General features: G+C 42.5%; 1 protein-coding gene across 7 annotated transcripts in view; it reads right to left on the bottom strand.

Annotated features, from left to right (window-relative positions):
* The window catches only part of ARFIP1 (ADP ribosylation factor interacting protein 1), a 122,745-nt gene that overhangs the window by 54,237 nt on the left and 43,331 nt on the right, over positions 1 to 25,177 (bottom strand). For 6 of the 7 annotated variants that reach the window (XM_058666752.1, XM_058666749.1, XM_058666750.1 and 3 more), the window contains one exon: positions 575 to 683. The exons of the other annotated variant lie outside the window; for it this stretch is intronic. In XM_058666752.1, coding sequence (XP_058522735.1) covers positions 575 to 683 — 109 coding nt within the window. The remainder of the gene's footprint in view (positions 1 to 574; positions 684 to 25,177) is intronic. 7 annotated transcript variants of the gene reach the window in all.

Raw genomic sequence — 25,177 nt, forward strand, 5'->3', positions numbered from 1 at the left:
GGAGTGAATCACCAAATGGAAGATCTGCCTCTGTCTCTCCTCCTCTTTGCAATAAAAATTAAAAAAAAAAAAAAAAAAAAAGAATTTGTACTTTCAAAATAAATTGGAACTACTTAGACAGGGAAATAACATGGGATCCTGGTACATGCAAGGCGAGGACTTTGGCTGCTAGGGTACTGCGCTGGGCCCCTTTAGAGCTAATTCTTAAACAACAATTAGTGAAATTAGGTGCAACGGCCTATTAGGCATAACCTTCCACAAATCTTTTACCTCCTGTTGGAACTGCTTAATTCTGCTCTTAGCAGTGGTGACAACATTAAGTGAAATGCTACTAACCAGAGCCGTTCATTGTGAGATCTCCAGGCTCAGGCTACTGAATGGGAGCTGCTCTTGTAGGCCACCTCTATCTACACTCAGATTCTAGGCCTCCTGAGGCAAAGCAGATGCTCAGCAGAAACCCATGTCTTCACACAGAACTAAAGCGCTCAACTTCTGTGCCTTATGAACAAGTAGCACTCAAGGCATGTCTCCCATCCTCCCTCCCCGCCACCCTGATAAACATACAGGCTCTTACCTTGATACGCTCCTGCGTCAATAACCCCCTCTTTGGTATTGTCAAAGCCATGAGATGTAATTTGGGTTTCTGAGAGACCAAGTCCAGATGGTAATGAACGCTTCAAATCCTTAGCAACATTTAAATAAAAGAAAAGATCTTTGTGAAAAAAATCCCACATAACATTATCAGTTCAGAATAACTGTTTCCTTTCAAGCACATCCTAAACGAGGCTTCTCTCTATCACGTAGTACTTCCTTACACTGTCAGGGCATTCACAATGCTGTATAATCGGCACCACAACAAATAACCAATGCTTACTTGTAGGTAGTACAGTGTGCACCAGACACAACATGCTGGGAAGAGCAAAGCAGCAGGCAGCTACCAAAATTCAATTGAAACTGTTTACTCTAGGGAAGCATTAAGAAATTTATTTTAAGGCTCAGAATTAAGATCACTAAAACGCCATGTCTAATATCTAGAAATTCAGACACTTAATCACAATGGGGCTAGCCAGTAGTCTGTACAAGCAAACCGCTGATTTGCAGGACTGATTTCCCTTCGATTTCAAGGTGAACTTCCTAACTGGAGCATGCTCTGGCTTACAGGAGAACTGATATTAGTCAGCCTTCACTGAAAATTAGCAAGTAGTGAAAGCTCAGCTACTAAGAACAAAATTCATCACTGATTCTTGGAGTTTGGTAGCCAAAAAGTACAATATTCTTTAAAAAAGCACAATGTTGGGCATATTTCAAGAAATTCTATACAGAAAGTTTTAAATTGCACCTCACGGCTTGCTAATCATTAGGCATACAGGCCAAGTAAAACTACTTCCAGCACCTGGAGTCAACGCTGCTGGCTCTGTTGGTGCAACTGGATCACTAACAGCCTGGAAACTGGTCTAACCACACGACTACAGCTTCTTACAAACAGCACGCTGAAACGAATGACGTGAGACACTAAACCTAAAAGAAGGTTACTGTCTTATTGACCTGTGTTCAGCTAGTATAAGACTTGAGGGGCTAAGACAAGTTATAAGGTTTTAGCTAATTTTTTACACTGATCATGGTTCAAGGTATCAGATTTTGGACTACAAACACATAAAACTCATAATATATATATTTTTACTAACCCATCAAATATAATAGTAAGATACAGAGTCTTCAGTAGAGATACTCAGGGAGAGTTAGTTAAAAGTGGTTTTTTTTTTAAATATTCATTTATTCATTAATTACATTGCATTACATGACACAATTTCATAGGTACTGGGATTCCCCCCCCTTCACCCCAAACCCTTCCCCCATCATGAATTCCTTCACCTTGATGCATAACCACAGCTCAAGTTCCGTTGAGATTCCCTAATTAAAAGTTTACACCATACAGAGTCCAGCATCCCACTTGTCCAGTTCAAGTTCAACGGCCTCTTAGGGAGGCCCTCTCAGGTCTGAAGGCAGAGCCAGCAGAGCGTCACCTCGATCAATTAGAAGCTCCAACATATCATCAGCAACAGTCCAGGTATGATGAGGCTGGTGCAGAGTCCACTGATTGACATAGTCCGTCTTAGGGTTTCCCCTTGTCCAGTTTTCCGCTGGAAGCATAAAGCTGAGGTGGTTGATTCATCTACTCCATTTTCCATCTTTTTTTGATTAATGCTTTGATTCCTCCATTTTGTTCAGGGGAATCCCCCTAAAAAAGACTTTGAGGCATTCCCAGTCCAGGCTCCTACATGTACTACTAGTAAGCACAGTGCCCACCACCGTCCATCACTCCGATCAGCTGATGGTTGTAACCCCTGGGTTGGTTCTCTTCTGAGCCCCGACCTCTATTGGAACCAATGAGTATCGCATCTCTCCCCAGCTCTGCCCATCACACTCTCATCCCTCACCTAAACCAGTGGGAGGAGTGCTGGTCGGGTGTTGCATTCCCTACTAGCACAGGCCATTTCACTTTGGCATTTTGTGTTTTGTACTGTTTTGTACTGTTTTTTTTTTTTTTTTTATCGCAACCAAACACGGCCAGGCCCTCACACAGTTTCAGCACTTGGGCTTGCCAGTGGATGACGTGAACCAACTCAGCCTGGTCTGCCCCAACCCGAGCCAAGTGTATTCCAGTGGGTCACATTCCAAAGCCTCTTCTGGGTTATTTACCTCCATGCTTCCTGCGTTTATTTGTAGAGTCAGTGTCCTGTCAGAGGAACTGTTCAGGTTCCTCCCTCCGACTCCTTCCTGGTGTCGGGCTTCACGCATTCCAGCAGGTCCTTCGGCCAGCTCCGCTCTTCAATCCATTCTGGTTCCTGCTGTTGAGAGTTTCAGCCCAGCCACGGCTCGTCCATACCCACGTATATCTTATATATGGCTCAGATGGGGTTGAGGCCTAGCCGAGCCCGTCCAACATCTATCCTGGTCCTCCGGAGCACCAAACTGTGCTGTGGTCTAATCCGGCATGGTGCGTCAAAGCCGAATTAATATTTGTGCCAAGGGATTACAACTGTGACCCGACCAGAACTCAGCCTCCCTCCAGTTCCTGTGCCCCTTAGTGGTAGGCTCCACGCAGCCAAGGCCTCCCCCACGCTCTCCAACCAGGCCTGTTGCCAGCCAGTGTTAACTATGCCAGAGGTTGCTCTGGTCAGCCCAGCACGCCCTATAGACTGTCATGCCTCCTGCATAGACTCCACCGGCCCTTCTAAACCGTCCAATGGGGTCAGAGTTTCAGGGGACTGGTCCACGCATGCCTCACACATTCTAGCCCCGAGTATGGTTCTTGAATGCCAGTCAATGTCATAGTCCTGCCTTCTGTGACCCCTCTGCTGATCCCTCATCCTATCAGGTAATGGGGCATCCTGCTGGACAAGCTCGGAATTTTGCCTTTTAAGTGAGCTGATGTTGGCGATCAGCACTATAGTGACTACAGGTTCTTCAGAGGAAGATTAAATGCCTTTGAAAAGTTTAAGGACTAATACATATTCTCAGAGTACTGTGGGTTCAGCACGGAGCGTCTCATGCAGCATATCAGAGAAACCAAATTCCAGAACTTCCTGGCCGGGCGGCCAGCAGGCGAAGCCTGGCGCCAAATGGCGCACTGGCCGCCCGAGAGCCTCGCACCCCATGTACGCACGTACGTGTTGGAAAGCTTGGCTGTGTTAGGCTGGAATCGTGGCAGGGACCCGCGCACCCGGGCCGCGCTGCTTGGGCCCCTGCCCGGATCCTGCTAGCTCCTCCCCCACTCCAGCCCATGGCATGGCGTGCTCAGAGGCGTTAGTTAAAAGTGTTTTTAAAAGTTTGTGGAAAAATAGAATTTAAAGAAAAGTTTAGGGCCTGGCACAACAGCTCAATTGGCTAATACTACATTTGTCGGCATTAGCATCCCGTGTGGGTGCCAGTTTGTGTCCCAGATGCTCCACTTCCCATCCAGCTCCCTGCTTGTGGCCTGGGAAAGCAGTCAAGGACAGCCCAAAGCCTTGGGACCCTGCACCCGCATAAGAGGCCAGAAGGAGGCTCTTGGCTTCTGGCTTCAGATCGGCTCAGCTCCAGAGGTTGTGATCATTTGGGGACTGAACCAGCAGATGGAAGATCTTTTTTTCTGTTTCTTCCCCTCTCTGTACATCTGCCTTTCCAATAAATATAAATAAATCTTTTTTAAAAAAGTTTATTTTGGCACAAAAGTTTTTTGAAATCACACACTCAAGGAGTCTAAAAATTAAAAAGGAGGGCCTGGCACAGTAGCCTAGCAGCTAAAAGTTTTTGCCTTGCATGCACCAGGATCCCACATGGGCACTGGTTCTAATCCCGGCAGCCCCGCTTGCCATCCAGCTCCCTGCTTGTGGCCTGGGAAAGCAGTCGAGGATGGTCCATAGCCTTGGGACCTTGCACCCCCTTGAGACCCAGAAGAAACTACTGGCTCCTGGCTTCAGATCAGCTCAGCTTTGGGTGTTGCGGCCACTTGGGGAGTGAATTAGTGGACAGAAGATCTGACTTTCCAATTAAAAAAAAATCTTTTAAAAAAATTAAAGGGAAAATGTTGAATATGAAAAAGTCAGGCACCAAAATACACTGATCTTTTCATTCCATTTTTCACAAACTTTCTGAAGTGCTCTTGTACTTTTTCATCTGGAGCAAGGCATACACACGTTTACCAGCAGTTGAAGACAATACATAAAGAGCAAAGCAAGCAACAATTTATGATGCAGTTAATAATTAACAAGGGAAGATCATCACACATAATGATGCATTACATAAAAATTCTCATTGAGACACATCCTGAGTTACAACAACGACAAACCAGGAGGACACAGAATGAAGGAAAAAGATGAGAATGAGAAAGGATGAACACTCGACATTCTAGAAAAACCTGAGGCGAAAGCATCAGAAGCCCGGGGCTGCCATGGCCGTGCCACAGAGCACAGAGCCAGTAACTGTGCTTCAGGACAGCAGCTCAAGGTCCATGGTGAGATGGGTGGAAATGAGTTCCAGGCCAGATAAAAAAATCAAAGCAAGCAGAAAATTTGGCCTTGATTTAGAAAATTTTGAGTATCAGATTTACCTGATTTTTCTTTTTATTAGTGGTAGTTAAAAATAAGACATCTATTAACTTCAGTGTGTACAATCTCTACATTTTGGCAGGTTCAAAGTCATCCTAACTTCCTACTCTACCTGCAACTTGAGACGCTATGTCACCTAGAAGGCAAACAATTATCAAGCTTCAATTATCAGTGACAACATTTAAAAACTAGCTCTAGTTCCAAAGGTATCATAATTCGAAATAATAATTTGCAACGACTTAATGAGGTCATGCGTTGTGATGGATGCAGTGTAGGCTCTGGGGTCAGGTTGGATAAAACATGAGTTTGAATCCTGGCTCTGCTGCTTCATGGCTACATGAGTGCAAGCAAGTTCTCTTAACTGTTGAGTTTCTTTACTGCAAAATGGGGGATGAAGGCATAATAATTCTTAACCTCACAGACATTTAAAAAGCACCCAGTGTAACTTTTAGCACTTCTGGTATTAACTTTCTCCTGTGAACAGAACTCTTCTGAAGATGAAAGAGTAATAAGAGACTGGTTTCTTAATACTGAGCATTATATAAGGAGAGAAGGTTGTATTTTCCATTTAGCATGAATTTTGTTGTTGAGTAACCCAGTAGAATATACCAAGGACTTTAATCACCCTACCGACATGGGATTTTTAAGCCTCCTCAGCCTCAGTAATACATTTCAATGTATTCTCAATGAAATTAGGATATGCCTCTATTTGAACAATCCGGTGATTACAGACTCTAGCAACTAGACAGAGGTTACAAGTTTGAGAGGTCCAAGGTTAAAGAACTCAGGCAGTATATTAATATTAAATGATCACATTAAAAAAAGATTTACTTTATTGAAAAGTCAGATTTACAGAGAGGACAGAGAGAAAGATCTTCTATCCGCTGGTTCACTCCCCAAGTGGCCACAACGGCCAGAGCTGAGCTAATCTGAAGCCAGGAGCCAGGAGTTTCTGCAGGCTGTCCCACGCGGGTGCAGGGTCCCAAGGCTTTGGGCCATCCTCAACTGCTTTCCCAGGCCACAAGCAGGGAGCTGGATGGGGAGTGGAGTCGCTGGGATACAAACTGGTACCCATATGGGATCCCGGCACATGCAAGGCAAGGATTTAGCCATGAGGATACTGTGCAGAGTCCTAAATGATCCCATTTTTAACAGAAACTGTTTGAATGGAAGAAGATACAGACAAAGGCAGGAAAGACATTCCTTAAAAGAAAAGTGACAGATTTCATTAAAAACATTAAAATGAAATACATAAAAAAGAAATAAAAAGAAGAATAGGAGGCCTGGCATTTGTAGGCCAGTAGCTAAAGTCCTCGCCTCGCATACGCTGGGATCCCATATGGGCACTGGTTTGTGTCCCAGCTGCTCCACTTCCCATCCAGCTCCCTGCTTGTGGCCTGGGAAAGCAGTCAAGGATGGCCCAAAGCCTTGGGACCCTGTACCCATGTGGGAGACCCAGAAGAGACTTCTGGCTCCTGGCTTTGGATCAGCTCAGTTCCAGCCGTTGTGGCCACCTGGGGAGCAAATCAGTGGACGGAAGATCTTTCTGTTTCTCCCCCTCTCTGTACATCTGCCTTTCCAATAAAAATAAACAAATCTTTTTTTTTTAATCTATTTTATTGTATGGTTGTTGATAATCTTTACATAGTTAATTATGGTTAAAGAACAAAACAAAAGGTTCAGGGGGATAGGGAAGTGGGTAATACTATTATGTCCATATTGTTTCCATCATGTATCTGAGGTAAAGGGGGATATTGAGGGAGAAGCTCCACCCGTTTTCCCACCCACCCCAAGTCCCGGATGTGGGGCATGCTCTGAGATATTTGCTCAAGTGGTTTTAATAGTTCTCCAGTTATGAATCGCTGCCAGTTTCACTCGATGAGGTCGTCCACTGATTGATATGGTCCATCATAAAGTCTACGTTTGCCCTATATTTCGCTGCCAACATATAGCTGAGATGAATGATTGACCTGTTCTGTCTTCTGTCTTTTCTTGGTTAGAGTTCTGAGTCCAGCAGTTCGATTGGGGAGATCTCCAAAGAAACTTTGAGGTATTCCCAGACTAGTTTCTTGTATGTTCTAGCAAGCACAGGGCCCGGCACAGTCCATCACGCCAATCAGCTGGTGGCTACAATTGCTGGGTTGGTTCTGTTTTCAGTACCGAGTTGCACTGGAACCAATGGGTGTTGCAGTCCAGTCTGGTTCGGCCCTTACATCAACCAGTGGGAGCTGCAGCCTAGTCAGGGCGACCCACAATAACCCCCATCAGGCCCGCCCCCTACCCTGTTTTGCCAGTAGCAGAAGACCAGTCTGTCTCCCATCCCTTTGGCTCTGGTACTTGTCAATGGGTATTAAAGCTTAGTTCTATCTAACCAACTCAACCATCCAGCCCTCACAGATGTTGCTGAGTGCCTCTCTATCTAGCCATCCCAGCCCCCGTCCTAGTTTTCATGCCCTCCCATGGGAATAGTGACCCAAGAAGGGGGAACCCACTTTTTCCCTCCCAGGTCTCTCTGTCCCGGTTTATGCACTCTTTAGGTGGTTCTGTGATTTGACTTGACAGAATTAGTCCCCAGTGCCAGCTTCTGCCAGCTGATGCTGCGGCCAAGCCCAAACATCCCTCACCCGCTCTAATTTATGCTTGCAATAAACAAATCTTAAAAAAAAAAAAAAAGAAGAGGAAAAAGAATAGTTGGACAATCAGGAACTTCATTAAATATATCTCTTTACAGATTTGTTAATAAAGTACAGGTTCAGAAGAAATTAAAGGTTAGATCTGTCTTTCAGTTCCAAGAAGACACTTCTGAAAACCTTAAAGGCCACAAGTTCACATATTTGTAAAACAATACTCTACATTCAGTAAGTTACGAGTTCAAGCAATTCTAAACCTTGAGACATTCCTGCCCACTGCACATTAAATTCAACTCAAACTCTTTCAAAGAGATAAACTAACACAAAAAGAAAAATACTGGTCCTATGTTGCAAAGTGATTTTTTTAACCTTTTCCCTGTAATGCGGATGAGGAACTACCCAATTTCATAATCAGGGTCTATGAATGTTTCTTTCTGACTTTCTACAGCGATTGACAAGTTTATAATGCATTAAAAGACACATGTCTGTGAAATCCTTGGTTTGTATTCATTCATTCATTCATTCATTCACTTGACCGGCAGGGAAAGGAAGGGAGGGAGAGCGAGCCTATCTGCTGTCTCCCTCTCTCCACCCACCCCAAATGGCCACCAAGGCGGAGACTGGCCCAGGCTGAAGCAAGACGCATGGAGAAGTGCTAAGAGCCTGACAAGCGGCAGACAAGCACTGGACAAGCACCGGGGCCATCCTCTGCTGCCTCTCCGCTTATGAGCATGGCGCAGCTGGGACTCAGACCCAGCAACTGTATGCGGGATGCCAACACACAAGCTACCACTTACCCCCCTGCATCATAACATTGTCCCCCAGATCTCCTTAATACTCTACTTCACCACGTATAATGCAGTTATGATTTTAGAACCCAGGGCTCTCCAGCATTTTGAATTTTCAAACTTGGTCTTTCACAATTGAGAAGTAATCCAGAGGCTTGTTCATGAGGTACTAATTTTGCCTACCTAATTATTTGATTTACATGGCGCACTTGGAGTTAACAATCATGCAAGTCTTAGTTCAGGTCACCTAGACATCATCACCGTCAAATCCCACAGGAAACTCTCAATTCTCATCGTTTTTGACTTATCAAGGCTGCACTGGATTCTGCTTTTCCCAGGTTACTAGCCGGGAGCTGGACTGGAAGTGGGGCAGTGGAAGACTAGGACTGGCACCCATATGGGAAGCTGGCAAGACAGTGGGCAGCTTTACCAGCTATGCCACAATCGAAATCTCTCACATTTTCAATCTTAGGTTCCTGAAAGACAGGCATTGTCTTGATTTTCCTCTTACGTCACCTGATGTGTTTATGTTCTCTTTTGCTGATTCTACCATCCTCCCACTTCTGCAGTCTGCAAAGATTCGGTCAGAGGATTTTTTCCTCCTATTATCTCATCGTGGGTGATCTTATCCAGTCTTTTGGCTTTAAACATTATCTATATTATCGGGAACTCCCAGGCCTCTGTCTCTAACTCCGGGACGTCTAATCACACACTTGTCATCTCCACATGGAGATCAAACAGGGATCTCTACTTTGACATGTTCAAAATTGATGTCAAGAAATCCAGAAAACATACAACAGCTACAGTTCTCACACCTTTCAATTCACGCTATTTAATGACACAAGCCAAAAGTCTACAAGTTATGGCCATCTTTTCCTCTCATATACCCAAACCATCAACAGATTCTATCAGGTTTACTGTCAAAATACATCCAGGATGAAATAAAATTCCACTACTACCTCCCTGTTGTATATGAGCATACTTCACTTGGATTGTTTTTGAAAAGTCTCCCAGAGGGCTTCCCTGTTTCTTTCCACGACACACATCCCCAACTTCATATATCATATATAGAACCAGTGCCCACATGGGATTCTGGCACATTCAAGGCAAGGACTTTAGCCGCTAGGCCATCACGCTGGGCTCCAGGTTAAGCTTTCTAATGACAACACGAATTAGCATTCCCCAAGTTCCCACACCTTATTTTACTCTCCTCACAGCAGTTTTCCTTGTGTGATTCTGTTCATTTCTCTCTGCTCTCTTTACTGCATCATGGACTGCATGAGAACAGAGTTGCTACCTATTTTGCTCATTGTTCTATATCCAGCATGTGAAACAGAAGCTGAGATGAAGTAGGTATCCAATAAATACTTGTGGAATGAATAAACTTATTTAAAGAATTAAAGGATTTATGACTCAACACCACACAAATTAAAAAGATGATTTATTTTAAAATGTAATGACTGTTTGCTTATTCTTACCATATGTTAAGACTCGCTAGGAAAAGAAAATATAAAGTGTAGTAAACTTGGTTGAATGTATCATCTTAGCTGCCCTCACATGTTTTAAATGTTTTACCCAACTACAAATTTCCAGCTGACTTTAAATGACCAACTCTGGCATGCCTACAAGTATACCTGCAAGAAAAAGGGAGAGCCACAGTAACTCCATGACAGTCACTGCTCTACACATTGCAGGTCAGCAGTGAAGGAAGTCTGTCCCGGAAGACCCACACTGTAATTGGTGAGGCAGTGAGGGAGGAGACTGATGGTTAACAAAACCTACGTCAACAAGCAAAAACAAGCAAAACAGGTTTTTAAGGTTTTTCTTGATGGTCCAATAGGAGGGCTAAAAAGTGACAGGCAAAATTTGTTACTTTCTAAATTGTATTTCTTTTTATTTATTTTAAACAGATAAAAGAGACACCACAGAAGGACAGGGGGAGATATACAAAGACAGGGAGAAGGGAGAGTGGGCGATCTCACTTGCCTATCTGCCAGTTCACCCCTTCGAGCAGGCAAGAGTCTGAAATTGTGTCTCCCACCTGGGTGGCAGGGAACCTAGCACTGGAAGCATCACCTGCTGTGCAAATGCCTGTCCCAAAGGTTGGACTTCAGAGGAGGAACGGAGGGGGAATTTCTCCAAGGAGATAAAAGGTGAGCAGGGTCCTGAACAAAGGAAGAGGGGCCTGTGGTACTGTGGAACTTGGGTTATTTATCTATTAGGAGGAATGAAATGAATCTGTATTGGAACTATTCAAGGTAACAACTGCATGCATATATTTTATCTCATTAACTCTTAACAAGCCTGTAAGTGCTACTGTCATTCACACCTACGGAAGAGGCTACTGAACAAAGAACTGTGCCACTTCACTACCAGTAATCTAGTCAGGACTATGCATCAAGAAACAGACTAATCATAATGTAGACTCAAAATTCTTAATCTGTCAAGTTAAACTCCAGAACCACCTGGAGAGTGCATAATCCAGGAATGGGAGTGGCCTAGTAGGGAGACAATGGGCACCTCCCTTGTGGGTTACCACTCCCACTGGAGAGCACAAAAACCAGGATAGGGGTAGGGGTGGCTAGACAGAAAGGCACTCACCAGTATGTGTGTGGGCTGGATAGTGGATTGGTTGGGTTGAACTAGGCTTTTTTTTTTTTTTTAATTATTTATTATTTAACTTCAGTAATTACATTGTATTATGTGACACAGTTACATAGATACTTGGGTTCTCCCCACCCTTCCCCAAGCCCTCCCACCATGATGCCCATTGACATGTATGCAAGCTAAATGGGAAGTGGGACAGACTGAACAAGCCTGGCTTGCATGGGAACCAGGGTAGGGAGCAGGCCTGGTGGGGGTTATGGGGAGTCGCCCCAATTAGGCTGCAGCTCCCACTGGTTTGTGTGAGGGCTGAGTATGAAGAGGGCCGAGGCTGGACTGCAACACCCATTGGCTCAAGTAGAAGACAGGGCTGGAAACAGAACTGACCCAGCAATTGCAATACCAGCATGTGCATAAGCTGATTGGGGTGACAGATGGTGCCGGACCCAGTACTGGCAAACTCACACAAGAATCAGGTCTGGGATCACCTCAAATGAAGTTTCTTTGGAGATCCCTCCAACTGAACTGCTGATCTCAGAACCCTAACCATGAAGAGACTATGCTATGTCAGCCAGTGGATTCTGAAGAGATTTCATCATGATTGGAATGGCGAGATTGGCAGCAATCCAGACCTGTTGAACTATCAAAACTGCTTCAGCAGGACCCTCAGAGCTTGCCTCACACTGGGGACCTGGGATGGGTAGGAAGCTGGGTGGGGCTTTTCCCTTTGTTTCTCCCCTGACCCCAGATACAGGGGAAAAATGATGATATTAGTGTGGAAACAATGGTCTTACCCACTTTTCTGTAGCCCTTGACCCTTTGTACCCTAATCAACTAAGTAAGATTATTAAAAATAAATAAATAAATAATAAAATAAAATCATGATTTTAGAATTTGCTTAAATTTAAACACACTGATATAAATAATCTCTCAATTTGTAATTTCTTCCTGGTACAAAAAAGAACAACCGTTTTGACTCCCTTTCACTTGTTCTATGTCCCTTAAGATCTCTTGGGACAATATCCTCCTCAACCACATACTGTTTTGGAATAAAAAAAAAAAAAAGCATTCTTTATATTCAATTTCTCTTTACTTCATACTTTAAGAAATGTTTTATCTTTTTGAGAGTCAGGGAAACAGAGAGAGCAAGTGTGTACACACTTCTAATCTGCTGGTTCAGCCCCTCGCCAGGCAAGTCAGCATCCAGGAAACCAATCCTGGTCTTCCACGTGGGTGGCATGGGAATCATCTACTTCAGCCCCAGGGTGTGCATGAGCAGAAAGCTGGGACTGGAAGGAGCGCCAGGATTCACACACAGGCACTAGCATGTCATGTCAGTGACCCAGGCCAGTGTCTTGAAGGCTACGTCTAAATCCATCCCTACTGGCTATTATTAGTCCAAGCCTCAGTCCGTTCATTTTGCAGAATAAGTAACCTATAATGTCCCTAGTCTTTTTAAGATATCTAAATTAATAGTTCCAAATTTTTAATATTAGTTTTCCCTTTACTCATATTTATTTCAAACCAGATAATATTTCACTCTGAAAGACAAATATCTCACTCACAAAATAAAATTCTGTTAGACCATCAAAATATTTTTTAAACTTTCTAAGTTTGATTGTTAAGGTCAACTATTTTTTGGAATGGTTTTCTTGGACGTTTCCTCAAGTCTGGACAGCTTTTCAGAGCTTATGCTTCAGTGTAGATAACAGCTCTCAAAAAAGTATCAAAGACACGTCTCATAACAGGAGGAATAAACCAACTTCAAACAACATATGGGCCCAAGATAGTTGTATTTGCTTTTTCTTGGAATTTATCTGAAAGAACGCTGCTCATCGCATCATTCTCCTGCAAGAGAACACTGTGTAGGTTCCTGGAGCAGAGGCCATGGTAGCAGGACCTTGCAGGACCTTCCTAATGGCCTACACAGCAGATATGACAAAGAGCCATCTCTGACTACCACATTTTCAAGCATCTACGGACACATCTTCCATCTGTGTGCAGCCTCTAAAACACACACCTTTAGTCATGAGGATACTCCACCTCGCTCAAAATCCTGCCGACAGGTCTGCCAGGGATCCTTTCCGTAACAAGGAAGAAAGCAAACAGAACTCAACTCTGTCCTGAAAAGTACTAAGCCCTTCCTAAACTGCCACTAAAAGGAGCTTAATCTGAAGGTAGCACAAAGGGATCCACTCCAGTTCTGAGGAGAACCACTGTCTTGACAAAGACCTGGCAGCTACATGTGACACAAAATGACAGGGGCCAGGAGGGAGGATGGATAACATTTGACACAATATTCAGGATTTTATGAGCTTGCTGACTATTTCTTGCAAAATATTCATTCTGTAAGTAATATACCATACAGCCTCATAGTTCACAAAAACCTAAATGCACTTTCTTTATAGAATCTTCAAATGTGTTACAACATCTCAGCCACAATACTGTACTTAACTTTGTAATTTTTTACATAATTTGCTACTGCATTCACTTCTGTAGTTTCCAGAATGCTTTAACAACATTTATAACAACATAAAGCCACTAATTTCCAGTTTTCTAAAATGTATTTTATCTATTTGAAAGGCACACTTAGAAAGATCTTCCATCTGCTGGTTCATTCCCCAAGCTGCAACAGGCTGGGCTGGGCCAGGCCAAAGCCAGGAGCCAGGAGCTTCTTCCTGGTCTTCCATGTAGGTGCAGGGGGCCCACGCACTTGCACCATCTTCTACTTTCCTAGGTACCTGTGGCAGCGGGGCCTCCAATCAATATGGGATGCCAGAACTGCAGGGGAAGGCTTAACCTAGAATGTCACGGCACTGGCCCCTAGTTCCCATTTTATATCACTGACATTACCCTAAAGCTAAGATTTTGCAAGGCAGAACTCAACAATTATAAAGGAAAATGGAAAAGACCAATAGTCAAACTTCCATTAAAGCTACTAAGATGATGCATAAGTGTTTAACTGTTTTAACATTGTATTTTCAAATAAGTATGTGAAAGCAAAATATAATGCTTTTGGAAATAAGCTTTACGTATGTAAAATCTGTTTCAAATGATACAAATACTTGTAGAAACAGCTTTCATGAAGCTGTGAGAGGATATTAATTTTGAACCAAAGTAATTTGCCTCCATTTTGCATAATTTAATAAAGGTTAAAGTAACAGTGGAAACGCAAACTTTATAGCTTCTAATCTAGCATGATAATTCACTTTTTATATACTTTTTACATACTTCAGTATTATTATCATCATCATTTTATGATACAGTTCCATGGTAATTCACTTATAAATTAACATTAGGACAAAACCAACACAAAAATAACAGGTAATATTCAGCAAGTATGCTTTAAAATAAATATCATTAATAAGATGCGCAAAACTGGGTTATATAAGCAGAACTAAAAATTAATTGATCTCTTTTGGGGCCAATGCTGTGGTGTAGCAAGCTAATCCCCTGCCTCCCAGCACTGGCATCCCATATGGGCACCAGTTTGTGTCCCAGCTGTTCCACTTGCAATCCAGCACCCTGCTTGTGGCCTGGGAAAGCAGCAAAGGATGGCCCAAGTTCTCAGAACCCAGAACCCGTGTGGAAGACCCAGAAGAAGCTCCTGGCTCTCAGCTTCAGATGCAGCCATGTGGGGAGTGAACCAGCAAATGGAAGACTTCTCCTTGTCTCATTCTCTCCATAAAATCTGTATTATAAATAAAAATAAATAATACATAAAGCTTTAAAAAAAACTAATCTCCTTTTACTTAGGACCAAGAAGAGAAATCCTGAATAAAGAAATGATTCTCAAAGCACACTCTGTAATAACCAAAAATCTGTAAGGATCTCCAGGCATTTTAAACTACATTAATTCTCTTCTCCCTTAGTTTCCTTACACTACATTCTCGACATATCTTTCTTACCCACAAAAGGAGTATCTTCCAAAGCCAGGCTGCTATGGGAACAGGCCTCCACGTGACAGCACGGGAGCTTTGCCAATGTCTCCATGGCGGTTGCCTGCTTCTCTACGACCACCCTGAAAAAGGCATGATCACCCCAGCTCTGCTGCCAGGAGGGGGGGCTGCAGTCTTCTCAGCTCCCCTCTCCGGGGTCTCAAAGGTAAAGCCTGAGACCCTAACCACCCAAGGAGTCCATCAGAACTGCAGAGTCTTCTCAACTGGGCCTTCTGGATCTCACTAATCTACAGTGTGGCACTCAGGAATCAACTTCAAACAAACAAGTCAGGCAAGTCTGATGCAAGTGGCCCTTGGTCTCCTCTGAGGACTTATGTTGTAGGGAACTGCTTTTCTGCCCTTTTACATCCCAAACTCAACCCCATTCCTATCCTCCATGTATCACTCTACCTTGCAACCCTCTTTTCTCTCTACGCTGTCATCTGCTTCTTCCCAGCCAACCTCCAACGCTTCCTGAGGGGTTTGGCCTAGTTAGGCCTTCTACTCTACTCCAACTCCTACTGCTAGCCTGAGTGCTCCCAGGCTCTTGCACGCTATTAAGTACATTTTCGGGGAATGATTATGGTTCAGGTTGAAGCTTGCTCCGAATCTGATATATAAGATATTTAAAGTGGAAGCTTTCACAGATTATTAAAGACATCGCCCATTAATGGTCATGTTGGGTAGTAAGCTGCTACATGTTTTAATAGAAATTGTGAACTACTTACGACAAAATAAAACATATTACACAGTTCTGACTACCCATGCTGATACAGAACGATGACATGTAGTAACACAGTTGTGTGGGTTTTTTTCTGTCAGTATATTTGTAGGCAAGTCAAAGTTGGATATTTGAAGTCAGCTGGAAATTTGTAGCTGCATAAAACATTTAAAACATGTAAGGGCAGATAAGAAGATACACTCAACCAAGTACAGTATAATCTTGTAGAAAATGGAATTAAAGGTTTATTTTGATAAAATTTTTGTTCTAAATCCAAGCATAACTTTTAATCCACTATGTATTTTCCATTTTTTGAAAGCTCCTTAAATGCACAAGTTTTAAACCTGGCTTACTTAATTTCTTTATTTTTATCATACACATAGAGCCACACAATCTCACGCTCCCTGTACCTCTATCACTCATTTACTAAACAAGCACTTAACAAGAACTTACTGTACCATTACCTCTTGGTCACACCTACTCCTAGCCTAGATTCTAAGTGGAACAGAAGTACGATAAAAATGAAATCACATCAAGTTTTATAAAAGTAATGGGGAAATATTTATCTATGTCTATATTCAAAATAATTTCTCCTAGAAATAAAAAATCTTATGAAAGACAGTTTTTGTTTATAAATAAGGGTACCGATGACACATAACTAGGACAGATAAGGCTCAAGAATTTCATTAAAAATTATGTGCAGTCACAATTTTAAAAATGAATCCCCATCTAGAATATAATGTATGTGCATGAAATAAGTACAAACTTTTGGTTTTTTGATAAACACTACAACTATATTCAATAGCTGAAAAGCAAATATTAAGTGAACGGAGATTTGTATGAATTAAACAATCCTTGAAAAAACATTCGTTGTGCCCCTAACAGGATCCAAGACAGACATTTAGTAAATCACTTTTAATCAAATCAGTATTGCCACTGACAGAGCTACTGAGTTTTTTGGATGTGAATAATGTAAACAGCACGTTGTATTACCACTTGGTGTGGGGACAAACTATCGTCTCATGCTACTCAAACTTGTAGGTAGTGTGGCCAAAGTAGAAGAGATATCAAATACTGAGCCCTACTACTATGCCTTGCATTCTGTTGTTGAGCAACTACTGGGAACCACCCACTGAGCTGTGAGCATGTGTCATAACAACTACTCCAGGCTCTGGGGAAACGCAGATAAACAATGAAAAAGGAGAAATGAATAGATGACCAATAAATAAAAAGCAGATAAAGAACTGGCACTGGATTGAGGAAGGTGGAATAAAGGGTAGAGGTAAGTCCAAACAGGGCTCTGGCAGCTTCTTGCATGTGCTCAAATGGAAACAGTAAGGGGTGGGCATGACAATTAGGGTGCTGCATCCCATTCCTTCCTGCCAAGGAACAGGTGCAGGCTCCAGTCCTGCAGCAGACTCCAGCTGAGCTCCTGGCTCTCACCTCAGCACGCCTCTCATTCTCTCATTTAGGAGTAAATTAAATAAACACTTTTATTTAATTTTTTTAAGTCCATCATTCTGCTATTTAAGTGTGTCCTGACATTGCTGGTACAGACAATGGCAGACAGTCAAGCATCCTACGTCAAGATATATCCAACAGTTTCATTGAGAGTCCATCTTTGCTTTGGAAGTAGAGATGCCTAATGCACTGTATCTTCACATTGGTTATTCAGTAGCATGTTACTTAACTCCATGGTACTGGAAATCTTTTGCTTTATCTTTATTCCTGTTGTTGATTTTGTTTTATGGCTTCTCATTTAGGGGAATATATAGTAGCTGCGCAAGAGAGACTATCATATCCAGATGTGAAGATACAATGCATTAGAATAAACATTTTTAAAGACACAAGTTAATTACAATAACACTAACAACAAAAACCACACACCTAAATTCAAACAATTAAAGATATTCTTGAGGAAATTAAGGATAAAACAAGATGTATTGAACCTACGATACACTATTATTATTCCAGATAAATTGAGAAATCTTTGTTTTTAAGATTTTGTTTATTTTTACTTGAAAAACAGTGAGCAAGAGAGACCTTCCATCTACTGCATCATCCCCAAATAGCTGCACTGGCCAGAGCTGGGCCAGTCCCAAGCTGGGAGCCCGGAAATTCTTCCAGATCTCCCATGTGGGTGCAGGCACACAAGTATTTGCAGGGAGGAAGATTAGAAGTGGAGTACCTGAGCCCGGCACAGTAGCCTAATGGCTAAAGTCCTCACCTTGCATGCGCTGGGATCCCGTATAGGTGCTGGTTCTAATCCCAGCAGCCCCACTTCCCATTCATCACCCTGGGAAAGCACTAGAGAATGGCCCAAAGCCTTGAGATCCTGCACCTGTGTGGGAGACCCAGGATATCTGGGCTCCTGGCTTTGGATCGGCACAGCTCTGGCTGTTGCAGCTTTTTGGGAAGTGAATGAGTGGCTGGTACTCTGATCCTCCTCTCTGTCTCTCCTCCTCTTTATATATCTGATTTTGCAGTTAAAAAAAATCTTCAAAAAAAAAAAAAAAAGAAGAAGAAGAAGAAGTGGAGTAGCCAGGACACAAACTGGTGCCCATATGGGATGCCGGCCCCTGGGGGTCAAGGATTAGTCAGAAGTGCGACCACACTAGCACCAAAGAAATCATGTTTCTAATCCTAGCTTTAACATGAACGAATATTCATTTACTCACTCATTCACCAAACACTTACTGCAAGCCTGTGTGCATGCCTGTCATGTGTCAGACTCTGGAAATAAGGTAATCAATGACAAAGTTCTTGTTCTTACATACTCACAGTCAAATAACACAAGCTTCTCATACAGCTACTTAATACTAAGTAATTTCATTACAACCTCAGGGGACTTTCTCCTCCACTGTGAAGTAAAGCAGTGAGTTCCAGAGCCTGCCATGGAACTTGGAGTGAACCTCTAGCTGGTGATTTAACTCAAAACTTGCAGAGACGCTGGGTTAAGATCCAGGGAACCAAAGAACCCACCGGTAGGGTTCAGGGGCTTTCCAGCTCTCTAAACGTGAATGTGAGAAACGGTGGCTGGTGTAAATCCATTTTTCTAGAGTAAGGGTTCACAGAAGACACTCTCAATTTCTGTCCTGAGACTTTGACAAGTATCTGTCAACTCAAACTTAATCAGTGAACAGTTTTCATTATGTGGAGCTAATATGTGCTACTAGCTCAGTTATGAACTGAGCATCAGGTATAAACTCCTAATCTGATATCTGACCAGAACTATAATAGTATTCATTAAAATTTGTAATTGACAAGTCAAAGAACAATTTGATTTCAATTTTTATTAAAAACTTTTATAAGCACAAATATTTTCTCAAGGAAAGCTGAGACAATACTAAGCTAATCATCTTAACTTCTCCATATCTTAATAAAACCAGTAACACACCTAAACATACTAGGCTATGAGGCAAGAGCATTCTAGGATGAATGATTCCGTTAGAATGTCCACACAAAAGTGGATGATGAGACTGAGTGTATCCAAGGCCGCTCTTACACAGACCAAGAAAGGAAACTAAATGAAAAGGATCTGCAATGAGAAAACAGAAGCAGCTTTCCTTCCAGTGCCTGTATCACAGTGACACCAACTGGCCAATTCAGTTATGACGATTTAACAAACTATTTTTAAGTATGTATTAAATGAAAACTACCGTTAAGATTTTAAACAACAATTAGGCAAAAAAAAAAAAGGTGAATATAACCAAAATACCTCAGAAAACCATTTATGATCCACTTTTATCTGTTAGGTCTTATCAAATCTAAGCACTACATTTAACACGCATTTTGTCAATGAGGCTCTCTATTAAAACAGAAAACAGATTAGTTGTTACGGAAAATGTTCCAGTTATTTCTCAGAAAGGAAAGTGAGCCAAAGTTTAAGTGAACATATGCCCTGATACATCTTGAGTATAATTAATCCAAACAGACAAAAGTTGCTTTTGAAATACCATTTCTACTAACAGAGAAAGGAGTCCACACTTAAGTTTTATTTTAACGAAAGCATTTTAAATATGTAAGAGACTTCCATGACGTGGATGTTCTTGAGAGCAGATACAAAAAGAAACCAGTCGGAGAGGTTCAGTCCTTTAGGGGGTGGAGTGGAGTGACTGGATAAAGTGGATCTTGCAGCCCACGGAGCCCTGCCCCGATCAAGTACACATCAACCAGGTAAGACCTCCACGACAAGCTCACCTTTGTTTTCTCCTTCTCTGCTTCCCGACAGAAAGGGAAACCACACTGCAGGGAATCTACAAGTAAACTTTCAAAGCAGCAAATCACTGGCTTTGGCTGCATAATCAGAGAACTTCCTGACGTTAAGATTTCATCCATTTCAATGAGACTTCTAAAGTTAAAAATCTGTGAGAACCAAAAACACAACTCTCCAGCGCAAACAGCAAACATTCTTAACTGGAGTTATGAAAGGGTTCGAGGTGCAAGAAAATTCTAGAGGAACTACCTACCAGATTTCAAGGTTGGAGCTAGTAGCTGCTCCAGTTCTCATCACTGCAGACAGTGTGGTGCTGTTTCAGGCACAGAACACAAGCCCAAGAAATGAAGCAGAAGGGAGTGAACAGTGCCGCTCAAACGTGACCACTGATGAGCAGCAAACTCCTTATGGAGAGAAGTCTTGGCCCCCTCAGCCTTATGGGCTATGTAACTGCATGTAACTGTAAGGTGTACAATATTTTAATTTGTGTATATACTGACATGGGATTGTTCTAACCAAGCTACTTAACATATGCATCAACTCCTAAAGTGAATTTTGTGTGTGATGAAAATACTCAAGATATCCTTAACAAATGTCAACTATAAAAGATACAATGCTTAACACAATTACCATGTATGGTACAGACCTAACATTAGGTTTCCAAAACTGACTCACCTTATAGTTAACTGCAACTTTGTGCTTTTTGATGTTTCTAGGCAGCTAGCTCAGTTTGGAAGCCACACCTCCCCTGCCTATGTAATCCACCCAAGTTTCAAAAGGCTCACCTATCATGCCTGAGGGGGCGGTGTGGCACTGTTCTGTACCACTCACCTCCCAAGCCCCTTCTAAGCCCGCACTGGGGAGCAGGCTGCCGCTCTTGCCCTTGCTCAGGTGTAGCATGCTCCATCGGTGGGGTTCCTGGTGTATCCAGTTGCTCTCTGGCTTCCCCTGGACTTACTCTAGGACACAAGGTAGCGATCTCCCTCCCTTACCTTTTTGCTTTTTGGCCCACTCTCCTGAACATGGCCCCTGTGTGCCTGTGTTCCTCACCCTCTGAATAAACTTTAGCACTTGTTTAAACCACAGCAAAAACATAGGAAATAAATATTTGGCTCAAAACCTACACTAAAACATTTTTACCAATATTTCCACCCTCACCTCCCTTCTACTGTGTTTCTATGAAATGGTCTTTCTGACAAATATTTGTTCTCTCCGATATAAGGCAACTTCACGCAAAATACAAGACAAACAGATATACAGGCAAATATATATACATATTCACCCAGAGGAACTGGACTGTGGAGACTAGAATACCAGGAAATGAAGACACCTTGCAGTATACAACTTTACTCCTGAATAAAAAGGAAGAAACTATCACAGATTTTATACCATTGCCTATAGCCCTACAATGCCCTAATGCACTTGAACAGCAGAATGATGGACTTGTGACTATTGCTGAAGGGCTTCACTACTGTAACAACACGGGATTAAACTGTGGGAGGGCAGAGGAGAAACAGAAGGTGGAGGGGCAAACCCATATACCTACAAAATTGTAACATGGGAAAAATGGCCTTTCTTCAATTCTACCCATAAGTGGAATCATATAGCATTTGTATCTCACTTATTTCACTTAGCATTAATATCCTCCTGCCACATAGAGCAGGACTTCCTTTTTTCTTCTGGATAAATCGTATTTCAGTACGCATCTGTATAAAAACATCTTCTCTGTCCATTCACCCCTCAATAGCAATCTAGGCCGTTTCCATAAAATGGCTATTGGGAGCAGTGTTCCTACAAACACACGAGACCCATATAATTCCTTGAGATAGTCTTTTTATTTCCTTTGAATACAGGTCCAAACAAGTGGATTGTTGAGGAATCTCCGCAAGGTTTTCCGTACTGGTTGTTTACAATCCCATCTACAATACAAAATACAAGGGCCCCCTTCTCCACATTCTCCGCAGCACCCACTTACCTTCTGACTTTCACATAACAGCCATCCTAACAAGTGGGAGGTGGTATCTCATGATTTTGATTTACATTTCCCTGACAATTAGTGTTGCTAAGTAGCTCAGCACATACTTGTTGGTAATTTGTGTTTCTTCCACTGAAAACGTCTACTTGGCCCATTTTTGATACATCTATTTACTTGTTTTCGAAGGCAAAGACAGAAATAGGGTGCTCTCACCTGCCAGTTCTCTCCCCAGATGACCAAGAGGACCTGGGCTGGGCTGAAACAGCTACCCAGCCTTCCTGGGAGCTGCAGGTCCCCACCAGCCATCTCCCGAGAAGTGCAGAAGCAGGAAGTTGTAGTCAAGACTGGGACTAGGACTCAAATCTAGGTCTTAATATCCAGCCAAACCTGTCAACCCTCTCCCAGCTTTTAATTGGTTCATTTGCTTTTTCGCTTTTTAATTGTGTGAGCTTCTTGTTTCATTTATTAATCCCTTACCAGAAATACGGTTGCAAATATTTTCTCCCATTAGGTAGAATGCCTCCTCACTTCGTGGCCTGATACCATTTCTGCGCAGAAACGTTTTAGTTTGAAACAGTCTCACTTCTCTATTTTAGTTTTTCCTGCCTTTGACTTAGATGTAATATGCCCAAAAAATCACTATGAAGACTGTCACAAGGCCTTCTCCTTATCCTTGCTTCTGGAATTTTTATGGTCTCAAGTCTTAAATCCATTTTGAATTCACTTTTATTTCCAGTGTCAGATAATGACCCACTTTCATTCTTTTCTTTTTTTTAAAGATTTATTTTGTTTTTATTACAAAGTCAGATATACAGAGAGGAGGAGAGACAGAGAGGAAGATCTTCCGTCTGATGATTCACTCCCCAAGTGACCACAACGGCTGGTGCTATGCCCATCTGAAGCCGGGAGCCAGGAACCTCTTCCAGATCTCCCACATGGGTGCAGGGTCCCAAGGCCCTGGGCTGTCCTCGACTGCTTTCCCAGGCCACAAGCAGGGAGCTGGATGGGAAGTGGAGCTGCTGGGATTAGAACTGGTGCCCATATGGGATCCCGCCGCATTCAAGGCGAGGACTTTAGCCACTAGGCCACGCTGCCGGGCCCTACTTTCATTCTTTTCACACGCAGACAGAAGGAAATCTTTTCAGAAAATAATACTGGACTAACTGGATATTCATTTAAAGGAGGCACCTGAACTCTACTTCACACCACACAGGAAAACTATACCAAGCTGAATCAAAGACCTTGTGTGACAAGCAAAACTTTTCTTTTTAAAAAAGAAATATTTATTTTTATTGCAAAGTCAGATATCTATAGAGAGAAGGACAGACACAGAGAAATATCTTCCGTCTGCTGATTCATTCCCCAAGTGGCCACAATGGCCAGAGATGAGCCAATATGAAGCCAGAGTAAGGAGCCAGAAGCCTCCTCTGGGTCTCCCCTGCAAGCACAATGTCCCAAGGCTTTGGACCATCCTCAACTGCTTTCCCAGGACACAAGCAGGGAGCTGGATGGGAAGTGTAGCAGCTGGGATACGAACAGATGCCCATACAGGAACTTGGCGCATGCAAGGTAAGGACTTGGCTGCTAGGCTACTGCACTAGCAAAACTTTTAGAAAAAACAGTGTGTTGAAGATAATAGGTAGTAAATGTTTTCTACAAAGGAAACAAAAGCAATCACCAACTATAGAAGGAAGCGTTCATCAACTGGACATCATAAAAATTAACAACTTCTATTCATCCCATAGTACCATTAACAACTGTAAAAGCAACTCACACACTATAAAAACGTATGTGGGATACATATATCCAAACAAATTCTTTATATCAAAATATACTAAGAACTCATATGAATAAATTAGAGGCACACAGTATGAAAATGGCCAAAAGGCCTGAAAAGTCACTTCATAAAAGGCAAAATTCAAGTAATCAAAAAGAATACAAAGATATGATCATCATTAATCATCGGAGAAATGCAGTAACAGTGGGATACATTACGCTCCATCAGACTAATGTTGAAATATTCTTGGTATAAGACTCCCAACAGCTGGTAAGGGTGCTGGAAAACGGCAACTCTCACTCACTGTTGATCCAGCCAGCAATCGGTTCAACCGTTCTATCATACGTCACACGCTCGTGTTCTGGCAATTTCTTTCTTATGTGCCCAAACAGGAATAGGTGACTGCCTATATCCCAGACCTACACAGACGTGGTCAGTGTGCTTTATATGTACAGCCATGAACTGGAAAGAACCTAGAAACTCATCAACCAAAAAAAAAAAAATGTATCTACAACTTGTGGTACATTCATACAATGACCAACTATCAAGAAAGAATAAAATATTACCATAAGCAACAAGCTGAATGAACCTTCCAGGATTAACACTGACCCCAATGATCCCCAATGATCCTCAGCCTTCCTAAGACTGGCTAGCAGGATGTTCACTGATGAATAGGAATGCATGTTCACTGCTATGTTCCCCTGTGCCTAGCATAGAGAAGATACTCAGTACGTATCTGCAGAGTAGGAGCTGCACTGTGGTACAGGAAAAAAAGCCACAGCTTTCAATGCCAGCATTCCAGGTTGGCGCTAGTTCGTTTGCTGGATGCTCCATTTCCAATCCAGTTTCCTGCTAATGGCCTAAGAGCTGAGGTCCCTGGTTATCCATGTAGGACACCCAAAAGAAGCTTGTCGCTCCTGGTTTTGACTTGGTCCAGCCCTGGCTGTTATGCTTTCTAGGAGTGAAGCAGTACGCTTCAGTTCTCTTTATCCCTCTCTATAAATCATTCAAATAAATAATCTTCCTTAAAAATTCATGAATACATTTGTGAAAGGCGCTATTAACAAAAATAGGATGATGAAATCATGAAATGAGATCTTCGTGAACAAATTTATAAACTGGTAGAATCTAGTGATGGTAACTTCAACAAACCTATTACTTAAGTATGTTTCAAACAGTCTAGAACCTAAGAAAATCCTGTGTGACCAGAACTTAAGTCTCTTTGTTCTATGAATCACTATATATTGGGTCACAGATACTCAGGAACCTAGCTAAAATAGCTGCACTCTAAATTATGTTTGGGGCGCGCCACCCTTCTGCACCCGCTCAGGAGGGCACTGGGCTGTGGGGGTTCGGGGGTGTGGGCTTGTGAATGGCCCAGCTGGCAGGAACATAGGGAGTGGGCCTGAGGATTTCCCCACATCCTTGGTCCCAGACA

Source organism: Ochotona princeps, chromosome 7 (assembly GCF_030435755.1).
Source record: "Ochotona princeps isolate mOchPri1 chromosome 7, mOchPri1.hap1, whole genome shotgun sequence".
NCBI lineage: Eukaryota > Metazoa > Chordata > Mammalia > Lagomorpha > Ochotonidae > Ochotona > Ochotona princeps.